Source organism: Dermacentor andersoni, chromosome 1 (assembly GCF_023375885.2).
Source record: "Dermacentor andersoni chromosome 1, qqDerAnde1_hic_scaffold, whole genome shotgun sequence".
NCBI classification, from domain to species: Eukaryota; Metazoa; Arthropoda; class Arachnida; order Ixodida; family Ixodidae; genus Dermacentor; species Dermacentor andersoni.
The window spans coordinates 387,633,088-387,651,551 of NC_092814.1; the positions used below are offsets into that span (position 1 = coordinate 387,633,088).

At 46.8% G+C, this 18,464-nt stretch overlaps 1 protein-coding gene across 3 annotated transcripts in view; it reads left to right on the forward strand.

Moving 5' to 3' along the window:
* The window catches only part of LOC126518491 (uncharacterized), a 120,519-nt gene extending 102,316 nt beyond the window's left edge, over positions 1 to 18,203 (forward strand). For 2 of the 3 annotated variants that reach the window (XM_055065018.1, XM_055065020.1), the window contains one exon: positions 18,060 to 18,203. In XM_055065018.1, the coding sequence (XP_054920993.1) occupies positions 18,060 to 18,116 (57 nt within the window). In that variant the 3' untranslated portion in view covers positions 18,117 to 18,203. The remainder of the gene's footprint in view (positions 1 to 18,059) is intronic. The other variant, XM_055065019.1, reaches the window with a different exon arrangement.
* Positions 18,204 to 18,464: the final 261 nt, after the last annotated feature.

The window sequence follows — 18,464 nt, forward strand, 5'->3', positions numbered from 1 at the left end:
TAACGCGACCAGGATGGCAAGCGGTGATCTCCTCCTGGAGCTCCGAGATAAGAAGCAATACGAGAAACTGCCGAAACTAGTGTGATTTGGGGGGACCCAACTAACAGTAACCCCGCACCGTACTATGAACACCACCCACGGCGTTGTGTCGGACGATGACTTGCTGGAGCTCACTGAGGCTGAACTCTTGGAGGGCTTCAGTGAACAGAATGTAATCCATGTCAAAAGAATTAGGATGAGGCGAGATGGCAAAGAAATCCAAACCAAGCACCTGATAATAACCTTCGGATCAAGTGTCGTGCCCGAGTCAATAGAGGCAGGGTACATCAAGCTCCGTGTTAGGCCATATGTGCCCAATCCCCTCAGATGTTTCCAATGCCAACGTTTCGGCCACAGTTCGCAGAGCTGCCGAGGCCGTCAAACCTGTGCGAAGTGCAGTGCCCATGAACATACTTCTGAAGCTTGCGAGAACAGTGTACATTCTGTAAACTGTGAAGGGGAGCACGCCGCATACTCGCGGTCGTGCCCATCCTGGAAAAAAGAAAAAAAATTGTGACGATAAAAGTAAAGGAAAATGTAAGTTTCAAGGAGGCACGCAGGCGGGTATCCTACCTGCCCAAGAACACATTTGCCGAAATGGCGCATCAGGGGGCAGCGCCACAATGGTCTCAGGCGGATGTCCGACCCACACCCAGTGAGGCGGCAGTGAGGCCATCCCCCCCCCCCCCCCCCCCCCCTGCCCGGCAGCTGCAGCTAGCGCTGCTACGCCAACTTAGCAGACGGGGCCATCTACCTCCGGGCAGGTGATCTCAAAGGCCTCGCCCAACGTGCCGAGGCCTTCACGCCAAACAAAGCGCTCGGAAGAGCGCGTGTCCAGCGCTTCGCAAGAGGCGATGGACACAACCACCAGTAAGACGGCGCCACCAGCGCCTAAGGAGCGGCGAGGCACTCTCGATCGCTCCAAAAGAGACAGAACTCCCGTCACGGCGCCAGAAAAAGGCCCGTGAGCTAACCGCAGTCTCTTGAACACACAGCACCCAACACATATAGCATAATGGATACACAAATACTACAATGGAATGTTCGAGGACTCCTCTATAACCGAGACGACATTAGCGAACTTCTACATAAACACAATCCCAAGTTGCTGTGTGTTCAAGAGACACATCTGAAACCTGCGGCTATGGTGTTAGACTGCTGAGCACGAGGTCGCGGGATCGAATCCCGGCCACGGCGGCCGCATTTCGATGGGGGCGAAATGCGAAAACACCCGTGTATTTAGATTTAGGTGCACGTTAAAGAACCCCAGGTGGTCGAAATTTCCGGAGTCCTCCACTACGGCGTGCCTCATAATCAGAAAGTGGTTTTGGCACGTAAAACCCCATAATTTAATTTTTTTTTGAAACCTACGAACACAAATTTTCTCCGTCGCTACACAATCTATCGCAAAGACCGCAACGAGGCGAACGCCTCGGCTGGCGGTGTAGCAATAGTTGTTGACAAGGCAGTAGCCTGTCATCATGTCGCCCTTCAGACGCCCCTTGAGGCAGTGTCAGTTCGGGCAATTCTTTTTAATAAACTAATCACTGTATGTTGCATACACATACCCCCAAATTATGATCTCCGAAAAAGCGATATTTATAACCTGACTGATCAGCTCCCGGACCCCTCCCTAATCGTAGGCGATTTTAACGCCCACAACACCATGTAGGGAGACGCGCGATGTGACGCCAGAGGTCGTTTTATTGAACATTTTTTTCTGAATTCCGGTACATGCCTCTTCAACAAGAAGGAACCAACGTATTTTAACAGTTATCATAATTTACATTCCTCAATTGGCCTGTCAATTGGCTCTGCCTCAATTTTCCCTGATTTACAATGGCATGTAAGTAAAAATTCCGTATGGAAGTGACCACTTCCCTATAACGTTAAATTTAATACATCAACATGAATGCCCTCCACACGCCCCCCGGTGGAAGCTAGCCTCCGCCGAATGGAATCATTTTAACGCATCCGCATACTTACCACAGAATTTTATCAGTAATTTGAACATAGATGAAGCAGTAGCATATTTTACTTGTTTTATACCCGACGCAGCTCAAAAGTTCATTGCACAAACACAGGGTCTCTGTTGTAAAAGACGGGTTCCCTGGTGGAATGAACAGTCCAGACTCGCACGAAAGAAACAAACGAAAGCGTGGGGTTTACTGCGTCGCTCCCCGACTGCAGAAAACCTCATTGAATTTAAACTCGCCAAATCGCAAGGAAGGCGCACGCGGAGACAGGCAAGGAGGGCTAGCTTGGAGAGGTTTCTCTCGGGCATCACATCCTACACTCGAGAGTCTAAAGTTTGGAATGGCGTACGAAAGCTAAAGGGGCAGCAAATCCACCCATTGCCCTTAGTCGACTCCTAACGGACTACCTTGGAAGACCAGGCCAACGCTTTGGGCGAACACTTCGAGCATGTATCAAGTTCCACACACTACACAAGATCATTCCTCAAGTATAAACAAATGGCTGAACTTAAAGCACTGGATCGCAAATGCCGTCCGGATGAACCATACAACCGTCCTTTTAATATTGCTGAGCTTAAAGCTGCCTTTAGCACGCGCAGAAGCTCTGCACCGGGAGCTGATAGAATAATACATGACATGATTAAAAACTTCCACAGCGACACACAGATAACCCTTCTGCCACTATTCAACTCTATCTGGGCTGCCGGATACCTCCCATCCTCATGGAAGGAAGCTATTATTATTCCCGTCTTTAAGCTCGGTAAATACCCTTCATTGGCGGCAAGTTATCGTCCGATAGCTCTTACAAGTTGCCTTTGTAAACTATTTGAAAAAATTATTAACCGTCGACTCATACATTTCCTTGAACTTAACAATATGCTTGATCCCTATTAATATGGCTTCAGAGAAGGGCGGTCTACGACTGATGCGCATTGAAGGAAATATCCGTGATGCATTTGTACATGAACAGTTCTTATCGATATTCCTCGATATGGAAAAGGCGTATGACACAACGTGGCGATACGGGATCCTGCGAGACTTATCGCGAATGGGCATAAAAGGAAATATGTTAAACATACTTGAAAGCTATCTGTCCAAACGTACATTCCGCGTGAAAGTCGGCAATATATTGTCGCGACCTTTCATACAAGAAACTGGTGTACCCCAAGGAGGTCAGCTTAGCCGCACGCTCTTTATTGCGAAAATGAACACCCTTCGTGCTGCATTACCGCCAGCGATCTTCTATTCCGTTTACGTCGACGACGTACAAATAGGTTTCAAATCCTGCAACCTTGCACTGTGTGAGAGGCAAGTACAACAGGGCTTGAACAAAGTGTCCAAATGGGCAGGCGAAAACGGATTTAAAATGAACCCGAACTAAAGTTCTTGTGTGCTTTTTACAAGAAACAAAGGGCTCATTGCGGATCGCAGTATCAAAATGTATGGTCAGCGAATACCTGTGAACAAAGAACACAAGTTCTTGGGCATCATACTTGACTCTAAACTAACATTTATTCCGCACATAAGGTATCTCAAGGTCAAATGCTTAAAAACAATGAACCTACTGAAAGTTTTATCCCACACAACATGGGGCAGTGACAGGAAATGTTTAATGAATCTTTAAAAGAGCCTCATTCGATCACGGTTGGACTACGGTGCCGTGATCTATCATTCTGCCGCCCTGAGCGCGCGAAAGATGCTAGATCCGGTCCACCATCTAGGAATCCGACTGGCCACTGGCGCTTTCAGAACAAGTCCCATTGAAAGTTTGTATGTAGAATCAAATGAGTGGTCACTTCATCTGCAGAGAACATACATCAGCCAAACATATTTTCTGGAAGTTCACTCTAATCCTCAACATCCGTGCTTTAACACCGTTAACGATATGACATATGCTACACACTTTCGTAATCGTCCCTCTGTAAGACAGCCCTTTTCACTTCGTGTGAGGGAGCTTAGTGTTCAAATGGATGTTCCACTCCTCAAACATCGCTTAATGCCTCCAGCTAAGCTGCTACCGCCTTGGGAGTGGCAGCTGATACAATGTGACATATCTTTCCTACACGTAACAAAGCACGCCCCAGATATCGAAATCTGAACGCATTTCCTGGAACTCCAGTACAAGCACTCCTGCACGGAGTTCTACACAGACGCATCGAAGTCACGCAAGGGGGTGTCCTATGCAGCCGTCGGTCCATCCTTCTCGGAATCCGATGTACTGCATCCGGAAACAACCGTCTTTACGGCTGAGGACTACGCACAATTGTAGGCTGTGCAGCATATAAGGAAAAGAAAACTAAAAAAGTCTGTTATATACATGAACTCCCTAAGTACTGTGAAGGCCTTGATGTCATTCTGTAAGCACAAAAATCCAGTAATCAATGAACTATATTCCGTCCTATGTAAAGCGTATATATGTAACCAACATGTTATAATATGCTGGGTGCCGGGTCATGGGGGCATCGAAGGTAACGCTCTGGCGGACCAGATGGCCACATCAATTGCATCGTATTCTGTTAATCCTATCGCTGCAGTCCCTGTCACAGATCTGAGGCCCTTCTTTCGCAGGAAACAGCGAAACTACTGGCAACGCTTGTGGGACATGGAAACAAATAATAAGCTGCACGTAATAAAGCCACAATTAGGGTTCTGGCCTCGTGCAACAAAATCACGTCGAACAGATGTCCTATTCTGTCGTCTAAGAATAGGACACTCATTCGGCACCCATAATTTTTTACTCACTGGAAATGAGCCTCTAACCTGTGGGAGATGCGGGGAGAGGCTGACCGTCATCCACGTCCTCCTGGAGTGTCGGAAAGCCGAATCTGAGAGAAAGAAACATTTTCAGCACATTCCCCTTCATGTAACGTTACTCGGCCCAGAACCACTTTTTGACACCAGCGCACTCCTAGGTTTTCTGAAAGACGTTGTGTTACACGTAATTAGCTCCATACGTTCGTAGCGCCTCCTCTCTCCAGAGAATAGCGCTGTGATAGTTGCTTCATAAAGCACATGCCTCTCGGCCCTTGTGTTTCAAGGACTCTGGCGAGGCAGTAGTGCTCTTAGACAATTTTAACATCTCACATATTTTGTATATTGCATCATTTTTCCTAATGCATTTTATTGTTCATTGTACACGTCATTAATCATTGCCATAATTTGATTACGCGTAGATTTTATGCCATTTGCAGCAACGTCCTTTAGGCCCCTTTACAGCTACGTCACACTAGCTTCACAGATCCCATTAGGCCACTACAAACTCTCACTAGATTGGCGCTCTTTGGCCATACCTGGCCCATGCGCCATTAAACATCAAACATTCATTCATCGTCCCGATGCAACAAACTAAAGAACATGCAGTAATGAAAGGAACTAACAAACAAAGAAAGAGAGTCCAAGAGTTAGCACTGGAAGAAGAGCTTAAGGCGCTCAACTTGGACTACTTCAGGCCGTGAGCGGCGCCGCTGTGATTGCGAAATGCCGTCTGGCACGAGCGTCGGATGATTATGTAGGGCCCGAAATGGCGCCCCAATAGTTTCGCGCTGCGTCCTCGTCGGCTAATCTAGGTCCAGACCCAAACAGGGCAACGGGGACCCAAACAGGGTACTCAACGCTGCGTCGTCGAAGGGTGTAGTGCCGGTTGTCGGTCTTCTCCTGGTTCTTGATGCGCAGGAGCTTTCGGGCTTCTTCGGCGTGCTGCAGATAGGCGGCGACGACGAGATTCTCTTCGTCGGTAATGTGCGGCAACATGGCTTCGCTGGTCGTTGTCGGGCTTCTTCCGCAAACCAGCTTGAACGGCGTGATCTCCGTTGTATCGTGCACCAACGTGCGGGTGAAATGCGGGTGAAATGCGGGTTAGCGGGTGAAATGTAGTACCCGAGAAAAGAAATGCCGTCCCCGTGTCAATAGCCTTTCAAATCTAGCCTTTCCTTGCTTCTCTCTCTCTCTACCTCCTATAAAACACGCGCAACTATGTGGAAAGCAGGCAAACACCTTGTTTTTATACGCAGTAGATAACATATTAAAAAAAATCAAGATTGCGCAGTGAAGTCAGCCAGTTGCATTCATTCCTGCGAATGATAGCATCCTTTCAAGTTCGGGCGGTTCTTCCACGTCCGCAGCTAATCAAGTGTGTAGACATATCACGAGGCGTAAGCCATCCCCAACAAGCAAGAACGAAATTTGTAATGAGTTTGCAATTACATGTATTACTGCGTACACTCCTGCTTCTATACTGCTTCTATAAATAAAGCATCGTGCAACTTGCAAGATATAGAAATACAGCATGACGCTTGTGTGTCTGAATCTTCTGTTTGTTATATTGTGAGATGCAACTGTTTAATAAGTTTTCCATGGTGTGATTTAATGGCATGTGTGTGCAGACTCCCCAAATTCTACTCAGCCTAGCTCACGTGGAATCAGACTCAGCCAAAATTCTAGTCAACGGACCTTGCTCCGACTCAAATTCACAAAAATCTTACTCAGCCACGTTCACACGAACTCAGCTTCACTGGTTGGTCCTAATTTTAGTTAGCTGGCTTTTGAGTGAGTTCACCAACCTATCTATGCATTACATTATATTAAATTTGTTAACTGTGTTGTGTAAAAGCAAACATTACATTGGCGTCCATGGTGCACCGGACAAAAATAAGGGCGATTGTACACATTGTAGTTAGTTTTATAGGATTTAAGTAACCGTTGCATGAAATCTTCGCCTGCTCTCAATTCCAACAAATGCATTGCACTGCATCACATTTTCGCCGATACTGCTGGTTATATTGGCCATTACTGTTGGGCCAATCTTTCTAGATTTCAACTCACAGTTAAACAAATTACTGCGGCGCAATATGTCAGAAATATATACATCATTGGAACTGCAACATTCAGAACATGATGCAGACTGATAAGATGCCCACGAATGCTAAATACGTGTAGAGAGGGTAAAGCACTTCACCTGAGTTGGCCGCCGTCTTTCTGAAAAAATAAGCACAGGCCTACAATCTATTGCAACCATGGATGGTCATGAAGCTTGCCGAGACCATGGGTTATAGGAGAAACATACGTGGAACCTAGCAGTTATCTGGAGGTAGCAGCTACGAACGATCCTGTATTCCGAAGCCGGCCACTCAACCACTCTAGCCAAGTGTGCTCAATCTGTACCTGCATTTAGGTACACTTTTATTGTTTTAATTTTAAATTATGGGTTTGAACATGCAACAACCCCAATCTGATATGAGGCAAGCCATAGTGTGGGACTGCGGATTAATTTTGACCACCGGGGGTTTCTCTAACGTGCACCTAAATCTAAGTACACTGGTGCTTTTTTTTTTTTTTTGCACTTCGCCCCCATAGAAATGCGGCCGCTGTGGACGAGATTTGATTACACGAGCTCGTGCTCAGCAGCGTAACACCAAAGTCATTCAACAATCACGCCGGGACAAATTTATTGACTATGTCTTGAAGTTTCACAATGTTTGAATTCTGAAATTTGCAAAGGTAATGAGTCGTATTCCATTGGTTTTCATGAAGAAAACATATAAAAGCTTATACATGTTGTCAATACCTAACACTTGCCCTTTTAACAATGCGTAGTATGATATTGATATTAGAGCAGCTTTTGAACAGCAAGAAAAGGAATCAGATTCCCCTGTTTGGGGTAATGCACGCACTTCAAGCTGGCGCAAACATTTGGTAATATAATCAGTTCAGGGATACCAGATTATGGTGTACCTTGAGGATTTCATTACACTTTCTTATTCGTTCGATTAGCCTACTTTAAAATGGCTTCTATTAGCATGCTCCAACATTCATCTAATGCAGATTAAGTACAGGACTACCTGAGAAATTGGGATGCTTGATTTAACTTCAAGTGGACAAACCATAGCATCTGCTCCAGTTGCACAGGTTTTTGCCAATCTGGGGTTTTCATCCCTACTGTAAGATAACGGGATGAAGGAGATAGAAGCACACGAATACCAATGTGGCTGGCCGTAGTTCCGAGAATAATAATAATAATAATAATAATGATAATGATAATAATAAGAATAATAATAATAATAATGATGATGATGATGATGATAATAATAATAATAACAACAATGCATGGTAGGCTCTCTTTTAGACGAATTCAAAGGGACCATGAAAATTTGCTCGTCTTACCAGCAGAATTGGCAAGGTGACCAGGTGCATCACAATACGTTAATTTAAAACGGTAAATGAAGTTGATATATAACGGGGGAAAAATGATAGGAAAAGCATTTATTTAGCTAAACTGAATGGAAAACTGTGTTGAAGTGGTAGTCTCGCTTGGTTTCATCAACTAGTCCTTGGATGGATGATGCGCGCGTCTGTGCAAATCGGCGAGCAGAGACAAATTATGTCGTCCCACCTAATGCCCTTAAAAACCACTCTATGTCTTCGTGCTGCGAGAAACAGGTCACTGGGGATTTAAAGCTGGCACCTGCCGCCTCACAAGTCGTCGGTGCAGGCTTCGAGCTAGCGAAAGTGCGAAGGAGCCCACTGAGTGCGCGGTAAAACCACGCAACCTAGAGGAAAGGAGGTTCTTATAATGGAAAGGTGAAAAGTTAGGGTAAAGTGCAGCACAGTAACTGTCTCTCAGTAGAGGACACCTCAGTAAAGTCTGCGTGACGTTGAGGAAAGTGGGGAATGAGAAACTAGGCGAAGCGTCACGGAGGAGAAAGGCGGGTGGAGGAGCACAGGGTTGCCGGGTTGAGCTCGTCTGGCAGTTACTACAGGTTTTGTTTGCGATACGGACGTACCGGTTCGTGTCTTGATAACATCTTTCTCGCGCGCCGTACGCTGTGTGTGCGAGTGAAAGCGGTTACGGTGAGCCGACGATGGCGGCTCAATCTCGCCTGCGCAAAGGAGGAAAGGGAGGGAGGTGGGGCGCTCGCGCCTCGTCTTTCATCACGCGCATGGCACGAGGGAGGAAGGGAGGTGGTTGTGGTACTACTTGGACCGCGCGCGGGCTTCATTTGAACGCCATCTGCTTTGGGGGCTCAGTCCAGGTAGGCCGATGGCTCGGAGCTTTGCGTGCGCTGTGTCCAGGCGCAGCGAGGGCCGATAGCTTCGTATGCGCTATATCACCCATAGGATTGCACGTCAGCCGCATTCACGAAGTGAAACGTTACTGTCTCTTCGTATTTCCTCCTATTGTTTTCGACTCTGTCTGCAGGCTATGTGCGCCGCAGGCCTCCAGTAGGGTGTCTTGATGCGGGCACCCCCGGCCGCGTCCCGTCGAGGCACCTTAGCTTCCAGGATAGGTAGCGGCGGCGGTCACTGCGAATGTTCGTCTTAACCAAAGAGCACGCCTAAGGTAGTTCGTCTTAAGCGGATTTATTTTCGTTTGTCTGTGGAAAACCAAACAAATTTTGACATGTTGTTTGTTATATGGGAGGATTCGGCTTAACAGAGTTCGTCTTAACGAGAGTTCACTCTAATAATACACTTTATAGCCCTTCTCTCTTTGTCTTGATACATTTTCTACCTCATCTAAGTATACATAGCTTATGCGTAAGTAGGCAGATCAGCAGCAAACATCAGCAAACATCAGCAAACATAGGTTATACAAAGAAACAAAAAAATTACGCTGGTGTTTAACTATATTTGGCTGCAGTTTTGACTAAGCGAAGATAAACACGAACATATGTAACAGAAAGAAAAATAACTTTTACAACGCTAGAAGTCAGCACCGGAGGAACATAGATACATGAAATCAAAGAAAACACGGAATACCATTATGAGTGAAAGTACACAGACTATACAAAATACACAAAAAGTATGCTTTATGTAATAAGAAGGCACCGATTCTCTAACATCTTTTTCACTTATTTGATGCTGCTACATTGCATGTATTCCTGCGGTAATTTGTTAAAAAGATGTGGCACGTAGTACTTTCTCATTCTTTTTCCATGGTTGGCGTGCAATAGAGAAATATATATTTCTGTTTCCCTTAATGTTCTTTCTTTGCCGAGCGGTGTTCTGTGTTCGTTGTTCTAACATCGAGAGGTGAGTACAGTCTAACCACATAGTTGATCGAACTTTAGCATGGAGCTTTATTTCATCATTTCTCTTGATGTGCTTCGTGAAGGTTTGTTGTGTATACTATATTTTCACATATTCTATGCAGGAGTTTGTTAATTTTACTTTGTCGACTCAGTGAACAATAACCATAAAGAGTTATGCCATAACGAAGAATGCTCTCGCCTAGCTTTCCATAGTTTAGCCTTCATTCACGGTGCCGCTTCAACATTGTCTATAGTGGGTGTGGGCAAAAGTTCCGTTGCGGCGTTTGCCAAAATGATCATATCTTCATTTGCAGTTGCTGGAATACCGTGAACTTCGACATTTTTGCAGCGTGAGCATCGCTCATTGTTTTCCAAAGCTGGCCTTATTTCTGATTTTTAAAAACTCTTTTTCCCCTATCCGAGCCTCATGCTCGGCAATGCGTTTTGAAAGTTCCGTAACCGTCTTTACTTGTTCGTCTAGCCTAGTAGAGATCGTATAATACTGATTTGAAAGGTACTGTACAGAAGCCTCTATCGTTTGAATTGATTTGCTCTGATTTTCTAGTGTTCTTAGAGCAATTGCTTGCTTTTTATTTTGGGCACACACATCTTCGTCTATCTTGCTGATCCTTGTCAGGACATTCTTTTGCTTGCTAAGAGTTTCTGTGCTTTGCTGGGTAACGAAGACGAGTGAATCACCTTCCTTCTGACACGCTTGCTCATCAGTTATGCTGTTGTCCGTTTCGCTAGCCTGTCGTTGGTCGTTTACCTGACACATGGTAGAGATCCATGCTTCGATTTCTGCATTTTTCATCGTTCTCAGTTTGGTCCTGCTTACTCCGGAACAGTTTCCACTAAGGTAGGTATTTTTATACTCAGTACCGCAGAGGTCAACAGTAGCTTTAGTAACTTGCGCGTGGCATGCTGAGCAGAACATTTCTTCATCACCAATGCCATGTTTGAAAGCAGAGCTTCACAGCAGACAAGTGGAGCAGAAAAACAGATCTAAATGTCAGCGGAGTAAGCACCCCCCTAGAAAGGGAAGAATAGCCGAATGAGGGACGTTCACTCGATCTGCGCGCCCCGCTGGTCTGCATTGTTCCGTTCCGTCACCGTTGAATATGTACGCGTGTTGGGTGCGGCCATTGCAACACTGGTCAGCGCACGCAGCGGTCCGTGAGTATGCGCTTGCGCTGTCGACGCCAGGTGTCATCCATAAGTTGATAGACGCCAAGTTTTAATTATTGGGCTCCTAGAAAGTGAACAACATCCGAATGATTGGCGTTCACTCGATCTGCGCGCCAGGCTGGTCTTCCTACTTTACGCTTGCCTGTATGAATGCAAAAATTCTAGCGCTGTACTTTGTTATTAAGCAAACACAGATACTCATAACAGCGTATTTCATACCTGCCGTGGGGCCACGCCGATGCACTACATATTGGAGCATATTATTTTAAGCATCTTGGCACATATTCACAGTATATGAAAGGCGCGAGACGCAGAACGGGAATGTAGACGACGACCACACAAGTTATAATGCTATGATGCTACGTACAAGTGACTGCAACTCCTAAAAAAACTCGGTGCCCTTCCACTCTGTGAAGCGAAGCTGACAAGCGAAGACAGATGACAAGCGAAGCTGTGTATGTGGGCCCCTTATGGCGAATCGCACCTCCGCCGCGGATGAGCCATTGAACTATCTTCGGGATCGACCCACGTATGGGGAGTGCTAAACGCCTGCTTCACCGGCGCCGCGGGTCGGGCTGGTATTGCACTATCTTTCGACTCGGCCTACGTATAGGCAGTGCTTACCCAGTTGAAAATGACAACAGAGGTTGCCTTCAGTACTACAGAAATTTCTGTTGTACAACAGGATTTTTATGTAGTAACTAGATTCCTCATGGAGCGACAGACTTTTCTGATGTACAACAGACATTTCCTGTTGTGACTACAGAAGTACACTTTGTCGTATGTCTGTTGTTACAACAGAAAGCTTAAGCTCTACAACAGATTTTTGTAGTACTAAAGAAACATTTGTCATCGCAACAGGCACCCCGTTGTCCCAACAGAAATGTTCCTGAAGTAACCCGACAAACTTCTGGAGTGCTACAGAGAGCTGTTGAAATACTACAGAAACCGATTGTGGCAACAGCCCCCTATTGTCACAGCAGAAGTGTTTCTAAAGTAATGCGACCAACTTCTGTTGTACTACAGAAAAATGTTGTTGTACGACAGAAACCTATCATTGCAACATGCCCCCAATTGTCATAACAGAAGTGTTCCTGAAGTAATGCGACAAACTTCTGTTGTACTACAGAGAGCTGTTGTATGACGGAAACCTATCGTCGCAACATGTACCCAATGATGAAAACAGAAGTGCACTGAAATTATGCGATGCGACAAGCTTCTGTAGTGCCCAGTTGAAAAAGACAACAGGAATCCCTGTCGCAACTACAAAAAATTTTGTTGTACGAGAGTTGTTCCTGACGTTTCTGTAATTGACAGACATTTCTGACGTTACGACCGAAATTCTGATGTCGCAACAGAAGCATTCTGTCGCGAAGACCAAAAGTTCTGAAGTCTCAACAGAAACGTTCTGTCGCGACAACACGAGTTCTGAAGTCGGAACAACAGCTTTCTATCGTGGCAGCGACTCTGATGTTACGACAGCTATTCTGACGTCGCAACAGAAACATTTGGTATCGACAGCCAAGAGTTCTGAAGTGGCAACAGAAGCGCTTTCCGTCCCGGCCCTTTAAAATTGTAGGTCAATTTCGCATCGGTGGTGTACACTGTACTTTTCTCTTGCGCGGTATTCAGTAGCGCTTCTCTGAAGCCGGCAATGCTGATAGCACCGACACCGGTATTAAAGTCGATGTGGCCAATTGTTATAATTGTGTCGTGACGACGCGGCACCAGCAACGTCCTACTGGCCTTCTCAAAATCGGCCGCTGATCAAAATCATACCATCTGCGGGAATGGCTGCGTATCCGTTTTGTTTTATTTGGTAAGATGTGGCACACAGGCCTGTGGACTTCCATGTGTGGTTACACTGACACATCAGTTAATTTCCCAGAAATATTTCACAAGCTTATGCGAAGCGGAAAAGAAGTTGTGGGTTGTTCCACAAAGTTGCGTAAAAAGCTGTCTCGCTCGGATCTCATTAATCTGGAACAGCGCTGCCGTGAGAAGCCAGTATGCTGTCAGAATGAAGACTCAACCACGAGTGCTTATGTAGCTATTTTGCATTGAACACACGACTTATATGCGTGCTCAAAAGTGTAAAGAGCCAGAGACAACTGTCAAAATTAGCAGCAACAATCCTAACAGTTTCCCTGGTCACCATTGTCTAATTCTGAATTTCTTATTCAATATGGATATCGTACAGCAAAATCGATGTTCTCTTACTCCACGATGTACCTGCCGATGGTAACAGCACTTTTGCTTCTCTAGAGATGCGGCAGTTGACGCGGTGTAGTGAAAGCGTATCTTCGCTTCTAAAATACAAATGGAAACACCAACGCAGACAGCGATTTTTGCTGTTGACATAGCCAAAATGTACTCTGACAGACATGTGCGGCGTGGTGCAGTGGTAAGATGCTGGGCTCGGGATCCTCACGCCCCAAGTTCGAATCCCGGGCGGACAAAACTACAGACGACAGAACTACAGAAACAACGTCCCAAAATACGACAGACTGAAAACTTCCTGTTGTGTTTTTCAAGTGGGTAACGCCTGCTTCCCCTCGGTCGTGGTTCGGCCTGGATTGCACTACCTTCATCATCGGTCCACGTGCGGGGATTGCTTAACGCCCGCCTCACCTCGGCCGCGGGTCAGCCCGGCATTACACTATCTCCGGAATCGGCCCACGTATGGGGAGTTTCTTGCTTACCACGCCAACCACACGAAAATTTCCTTCGACGGTACAGGTTTACAGCTTCGCTGTAAATGTTAGGGGTGCCGGCTTATACGCCTCTCGAAATATTCAGAGATGACTTGCATACATAATTACGACACACGCGCCGCATTGGACGAACCCGGCCGGCGCTAAGATTTAAGTTCACTAGACAACATGTATTCCACATTCAGTAACATCACACAGATCACTGGCTGTTATTTCCGTGGCAGAAGTGGGCTTACGGGTTGGTGCTGGTTATTGAGTTCGATGCAAGAATATGGCTAGGAGCAGGAACAGCTTATGCGCAATCACGAGCGATATACGCACGTAATTTCTCCAAAAGCTCACGCTGAGCACAGGTAGCGCGAGTATCTATCTCGTTGCGCTGGCACGACGACTTCGCTGCAGTCGAATTTTGAATACTGCACATGCGGTGAGGGTAGCTAAATGGGCTTGGTAATAGGTCAGCTTGTCATTTGTTGTAGCGCAGGCGGAGTGACACCGACATAGAACGCACATGAGACAACACGCAGTGCTGAACGAGTGGCTGCGAACAGCAGTGAAATTCCGTAATGCCTCCTCGCACTGAACTTCAGGAACCGCTCTTGCAAGCTCCAAAAGAAATTTAAACTTCGAAGCATTTTTTAATCTACAAAACATTCGAAATATTTGCTCCTAATAAAGACAGCTGAATAGTATTAGAACGCACAGGTTTCCTTTTTACATTTGAACAATTATGTGGCACGTGCCACAAAACTTGGTCAAGCTACCCTGGGCGTCCCACGAGCCGCATAGTGAAATTAGCAGTGGCGTGAAATGAGGCTTCTGAAAATCGCAGTGTGACGCGTGCGACTGCACAGACTTCTTTTTTTTTTGCTCTAGTGGCAGAATGCGAAACGGCGCTAAGGCGAAAAATGCATCCCAAGCTTGTCGTTTGCGCATGACGTGCGAGCTGTGCTTAAAAAGCAAGAGAAGGCAAACGGGCTTATGCCCGTTTGATTCTACCCGGCAGAGTCCACTACGTAGGGCACGTGAATACCGCAAAAATATTTTCTACGTTCTCGCTGAAAGTTCGCGTTTTGATTTTGGTATGCGGAGACGCTGAACAAAATTGGGACGAGTAGTTTGACTGTAGATGAATGTGACGAAACAATACGGCAGACATCCACAAAATAGTGTCCATCTGCGTTAAATCACTACCCCAGTCTAACTACAACATATGTTTTCTCATTTACTAGAATAACTGTGGCGTTCACGCGGTCACTTAACAACTTATGTAAATACAGGCGGCCTACCTGCACGCACACGCACTACGTGCGCACGAGTATCGTTTATACCCTAAACATAAAGCAGAGTTGCCTGTTTAAGGATCACAGATGTCAACGAATGTGTGCTCACTCGCTAGTGGAACTGATCAGTAAACCATCCACTACAAATCCTGCTGTGTGATGGATTCGCTTAAAATGACGTGGAAGATATGGCAATGCCCAAAGATGGCAAGTAAAGCCCGGCCTAAGCCGCATTTTCTTTTTTTTTTTGTAAGACGGCGGGAGGACAAGTAATACCGGAGGTCGAGAAGATTCGAGTGCTCGGGCTGCTCATCCAGCGAAACCGAGTCAACGGTGAAACGGTCAAGAAGCTCGAGGGCAAAACGGCCGCGGCAATGAGACTCATCAAGAGGGTGTCCAACAGAAGAGCGGGGATGAAGGAGGAGAGCCTGACTAGGCTTGTTCAATCCTTCGCAGTTAGCCACATAACGTACTTGGCCGCCTTCCACAACTAGAGGCCGAGCGAACGTAACAAGGTAGGCGCCACCATACGCAAGGCGTATAAGGCGGCACTCGGTCCCCTCGGAAGCACGAGCACCAAAACATTCATGGCGCTGGGAGTCCACAACACGCTGAACGAAAAGCCGAAGCACAGAGAACGGCGCAACTCGAGCGTCCCTCTGAAACGAGAACCGGAAGACAGATACTGCTGGACCTTGGCCTCGAGCCGAGGGAAGGCCAGCAGCAGAAAGACGTACCTATACCGGATAGCATCAAAGCTCAGGCCTGCGCGATCCCAAGGAACGTGAATCCCGAGCACAAGAAGGAGCGGAGGTTGGCTAGGGCCAGGGCTCTCATGGACCTCCACACCAGAGAAGAAGGCGCCGTCTACGTGGACGCGGCGGAGTATCGAGGGAGCAGCGACGCATACGATACGGTGGCTGTCGGGGCATCGACGGGTGCAACGAAGACCGCGGCGAGCGCCCGGACTCGAGAAGCGCACCGGGCGCAGGAGGTGGCCATCGCCTTTGCCGTCTCCGACCCCGGATGCACTACAGTGTTGTGTGACTCTAGAACGGCAGTGAAGAACTACGCCAAGGGTAGGTTATGTAGTGAGGCCGCGCGCATACTGCGCAAGACAGAAGACATCGGACGCAAAAGTGCTGTGGTGATCAAGTGGTTTCCCGCCCACATGGGCAGTGACGTGTCAAAACGCGGGAACGTGAACCACAACGAGACGGCCAACTCGGCCGCGCGAGGACTAACTAACCACGCAGATTAGCAGGGCCAAATCGGAGTGTTGGTCGCGGTGCACTGCCAAGGACAAGATGACCACCTTCAACTAAATAGTGAAGTGGCACAGACTGAACAGACAGACTATGCCGCCACCTCACCCGGGGCTTACCCGGAAGGAGGCAGTGTTATACAGACAGTTACAGACGGGGTCCCTGCTCACGCCGGTGCTAGCTAAGCACGTGTGTCCGAGCATGTACGCGAGTGACGTGTGTAGGCTGTGCGCGAAGACTGTAGCGTAAATCCGCGAGAGGCCAGCGAGAAGACGACGATCCCGCCGCAGCTAGAGGCTGCAACGAGGAGCTATGATCAACAGACACAACTCAAGGCCGTCCAGCAGCTGTCGGTAGCTCTAGAGAGGCAGCGACCGCGTGAAACCGAGGAGAAGGGGGGCAGCACCCCCAGGAAGGGGGCGGCGGCCCTCTTGGACCCGCGGAAGTAACGAGGAACCAAGACCTCGAGGAGCACAACGCACGATTCTGACGTAGTGGCCGCGTCGCGGTAAAAGCTTGTCCTCCTTGCGTGGAGGGAGCATAACCGATTCTGGAGGCATTTTCCATAAAGTTGTTCTCTCTCTCTCTCTCTTTTGTAATACACCAAATTACTTTTTTCCATGGCGAACACGCTTTATCTTTTGTGGCCACGGGAACCATACTGTATGAGAAGTTGAGGATAAGTGGCGTCATTAGCAAGAGGAATAGGTTTCGTATGTGCGGCATTACAACGGCTTTCGCACACAGTGACCTTATTCACGGGTAGGAGGGTTAAAAGTTTTCCGTGCATGTGGCAAGTACACTCATTATTAATCACGGCGCAGTACTAGTACGAAAATTCACTGATTGTAAAACTGTTTACGAGCATAACATTTTCATATTATATGGTATTGTGAAAACAACATAAGCCGCAACCAAGACAAAAAGCCTGTCCCACAAACGATCGCTGCAGCTGTTCCCCACACAGAGTCGTTACAACGAGAGTCTTGTTCTATAGGAATCTCACGCGTAGGTTCAAGTCAAGACGATTGACGTTTCGCTTCTCTAGCTCTTTATGATTCTGTGACCTGACTGCCGGTAAACACTCTGCACATAGGATAGTCGTTTCCGTCCCACCATGCCATCATCGCATTATTCACGAGGTTGACACATGAGTTCGCATGCGTTGGATTGCCATTTCGTTCCCCTTTCTCCGCAGCCGCCCACAAAAGTTGTTTATGATTATTTTACCAGCACGATCCTCCTCACATTATCCAGCAATCAAGCTAGTTTTGCAGCAAATGGATATTGTTTATAAGACGTAGCTTGCCCTTAAAATTATTAATGATTTTTACTTATTCAAGGCGACTGATGTTTCAATATACTTTATAGAGACCGTTGGGTGACCTTCGAACATTGCACCAGAATAAAGTATTTTGTAAAGTAGGTAGTTTCGCAGCACTGCTTAGAACTGGCCAAATGTCTGAATTTGCAGAAAATCATGCGAACTACGTATAAAAAGCGCTTAAAATTCTGCGAAAGGCCACAATTTGTGAATGTGTCTATTTCGCCTAACTTTTTGTTTCAGCCAGATGTCAAAGCCATCGTTTCAGCAGTTTTGCAGGAGTGCGAGAGGTCAGCGTGAATAGCTGGCACGCCCGGTGGCCGCTGACGCAAGCCCAGGAGGAAGCTTGATCACCGCCCTCTGCAATAAACGTGGAACCACAATTTCCCTGGCTTGAGAGAGATTTCTCACCGAACAAAACATTGCCAATATGTAACACTTTTTCCTGCAGACCTGTTGTGTTTGTTGGATTTCGTTAGAAATGGATCCAAGGTAATTTCTGCGAGCACCTTTACGAGGTAGTCGTGAAAGAGGGTAAAAAGACATTGAAGCGTGAAACTCACATTTCAGTAGAAACCACATGAAACGAAGGTGGGCATCAATCAAATGAGCACATTGTTTAACTTCAGATGTAAAATAATTATGATT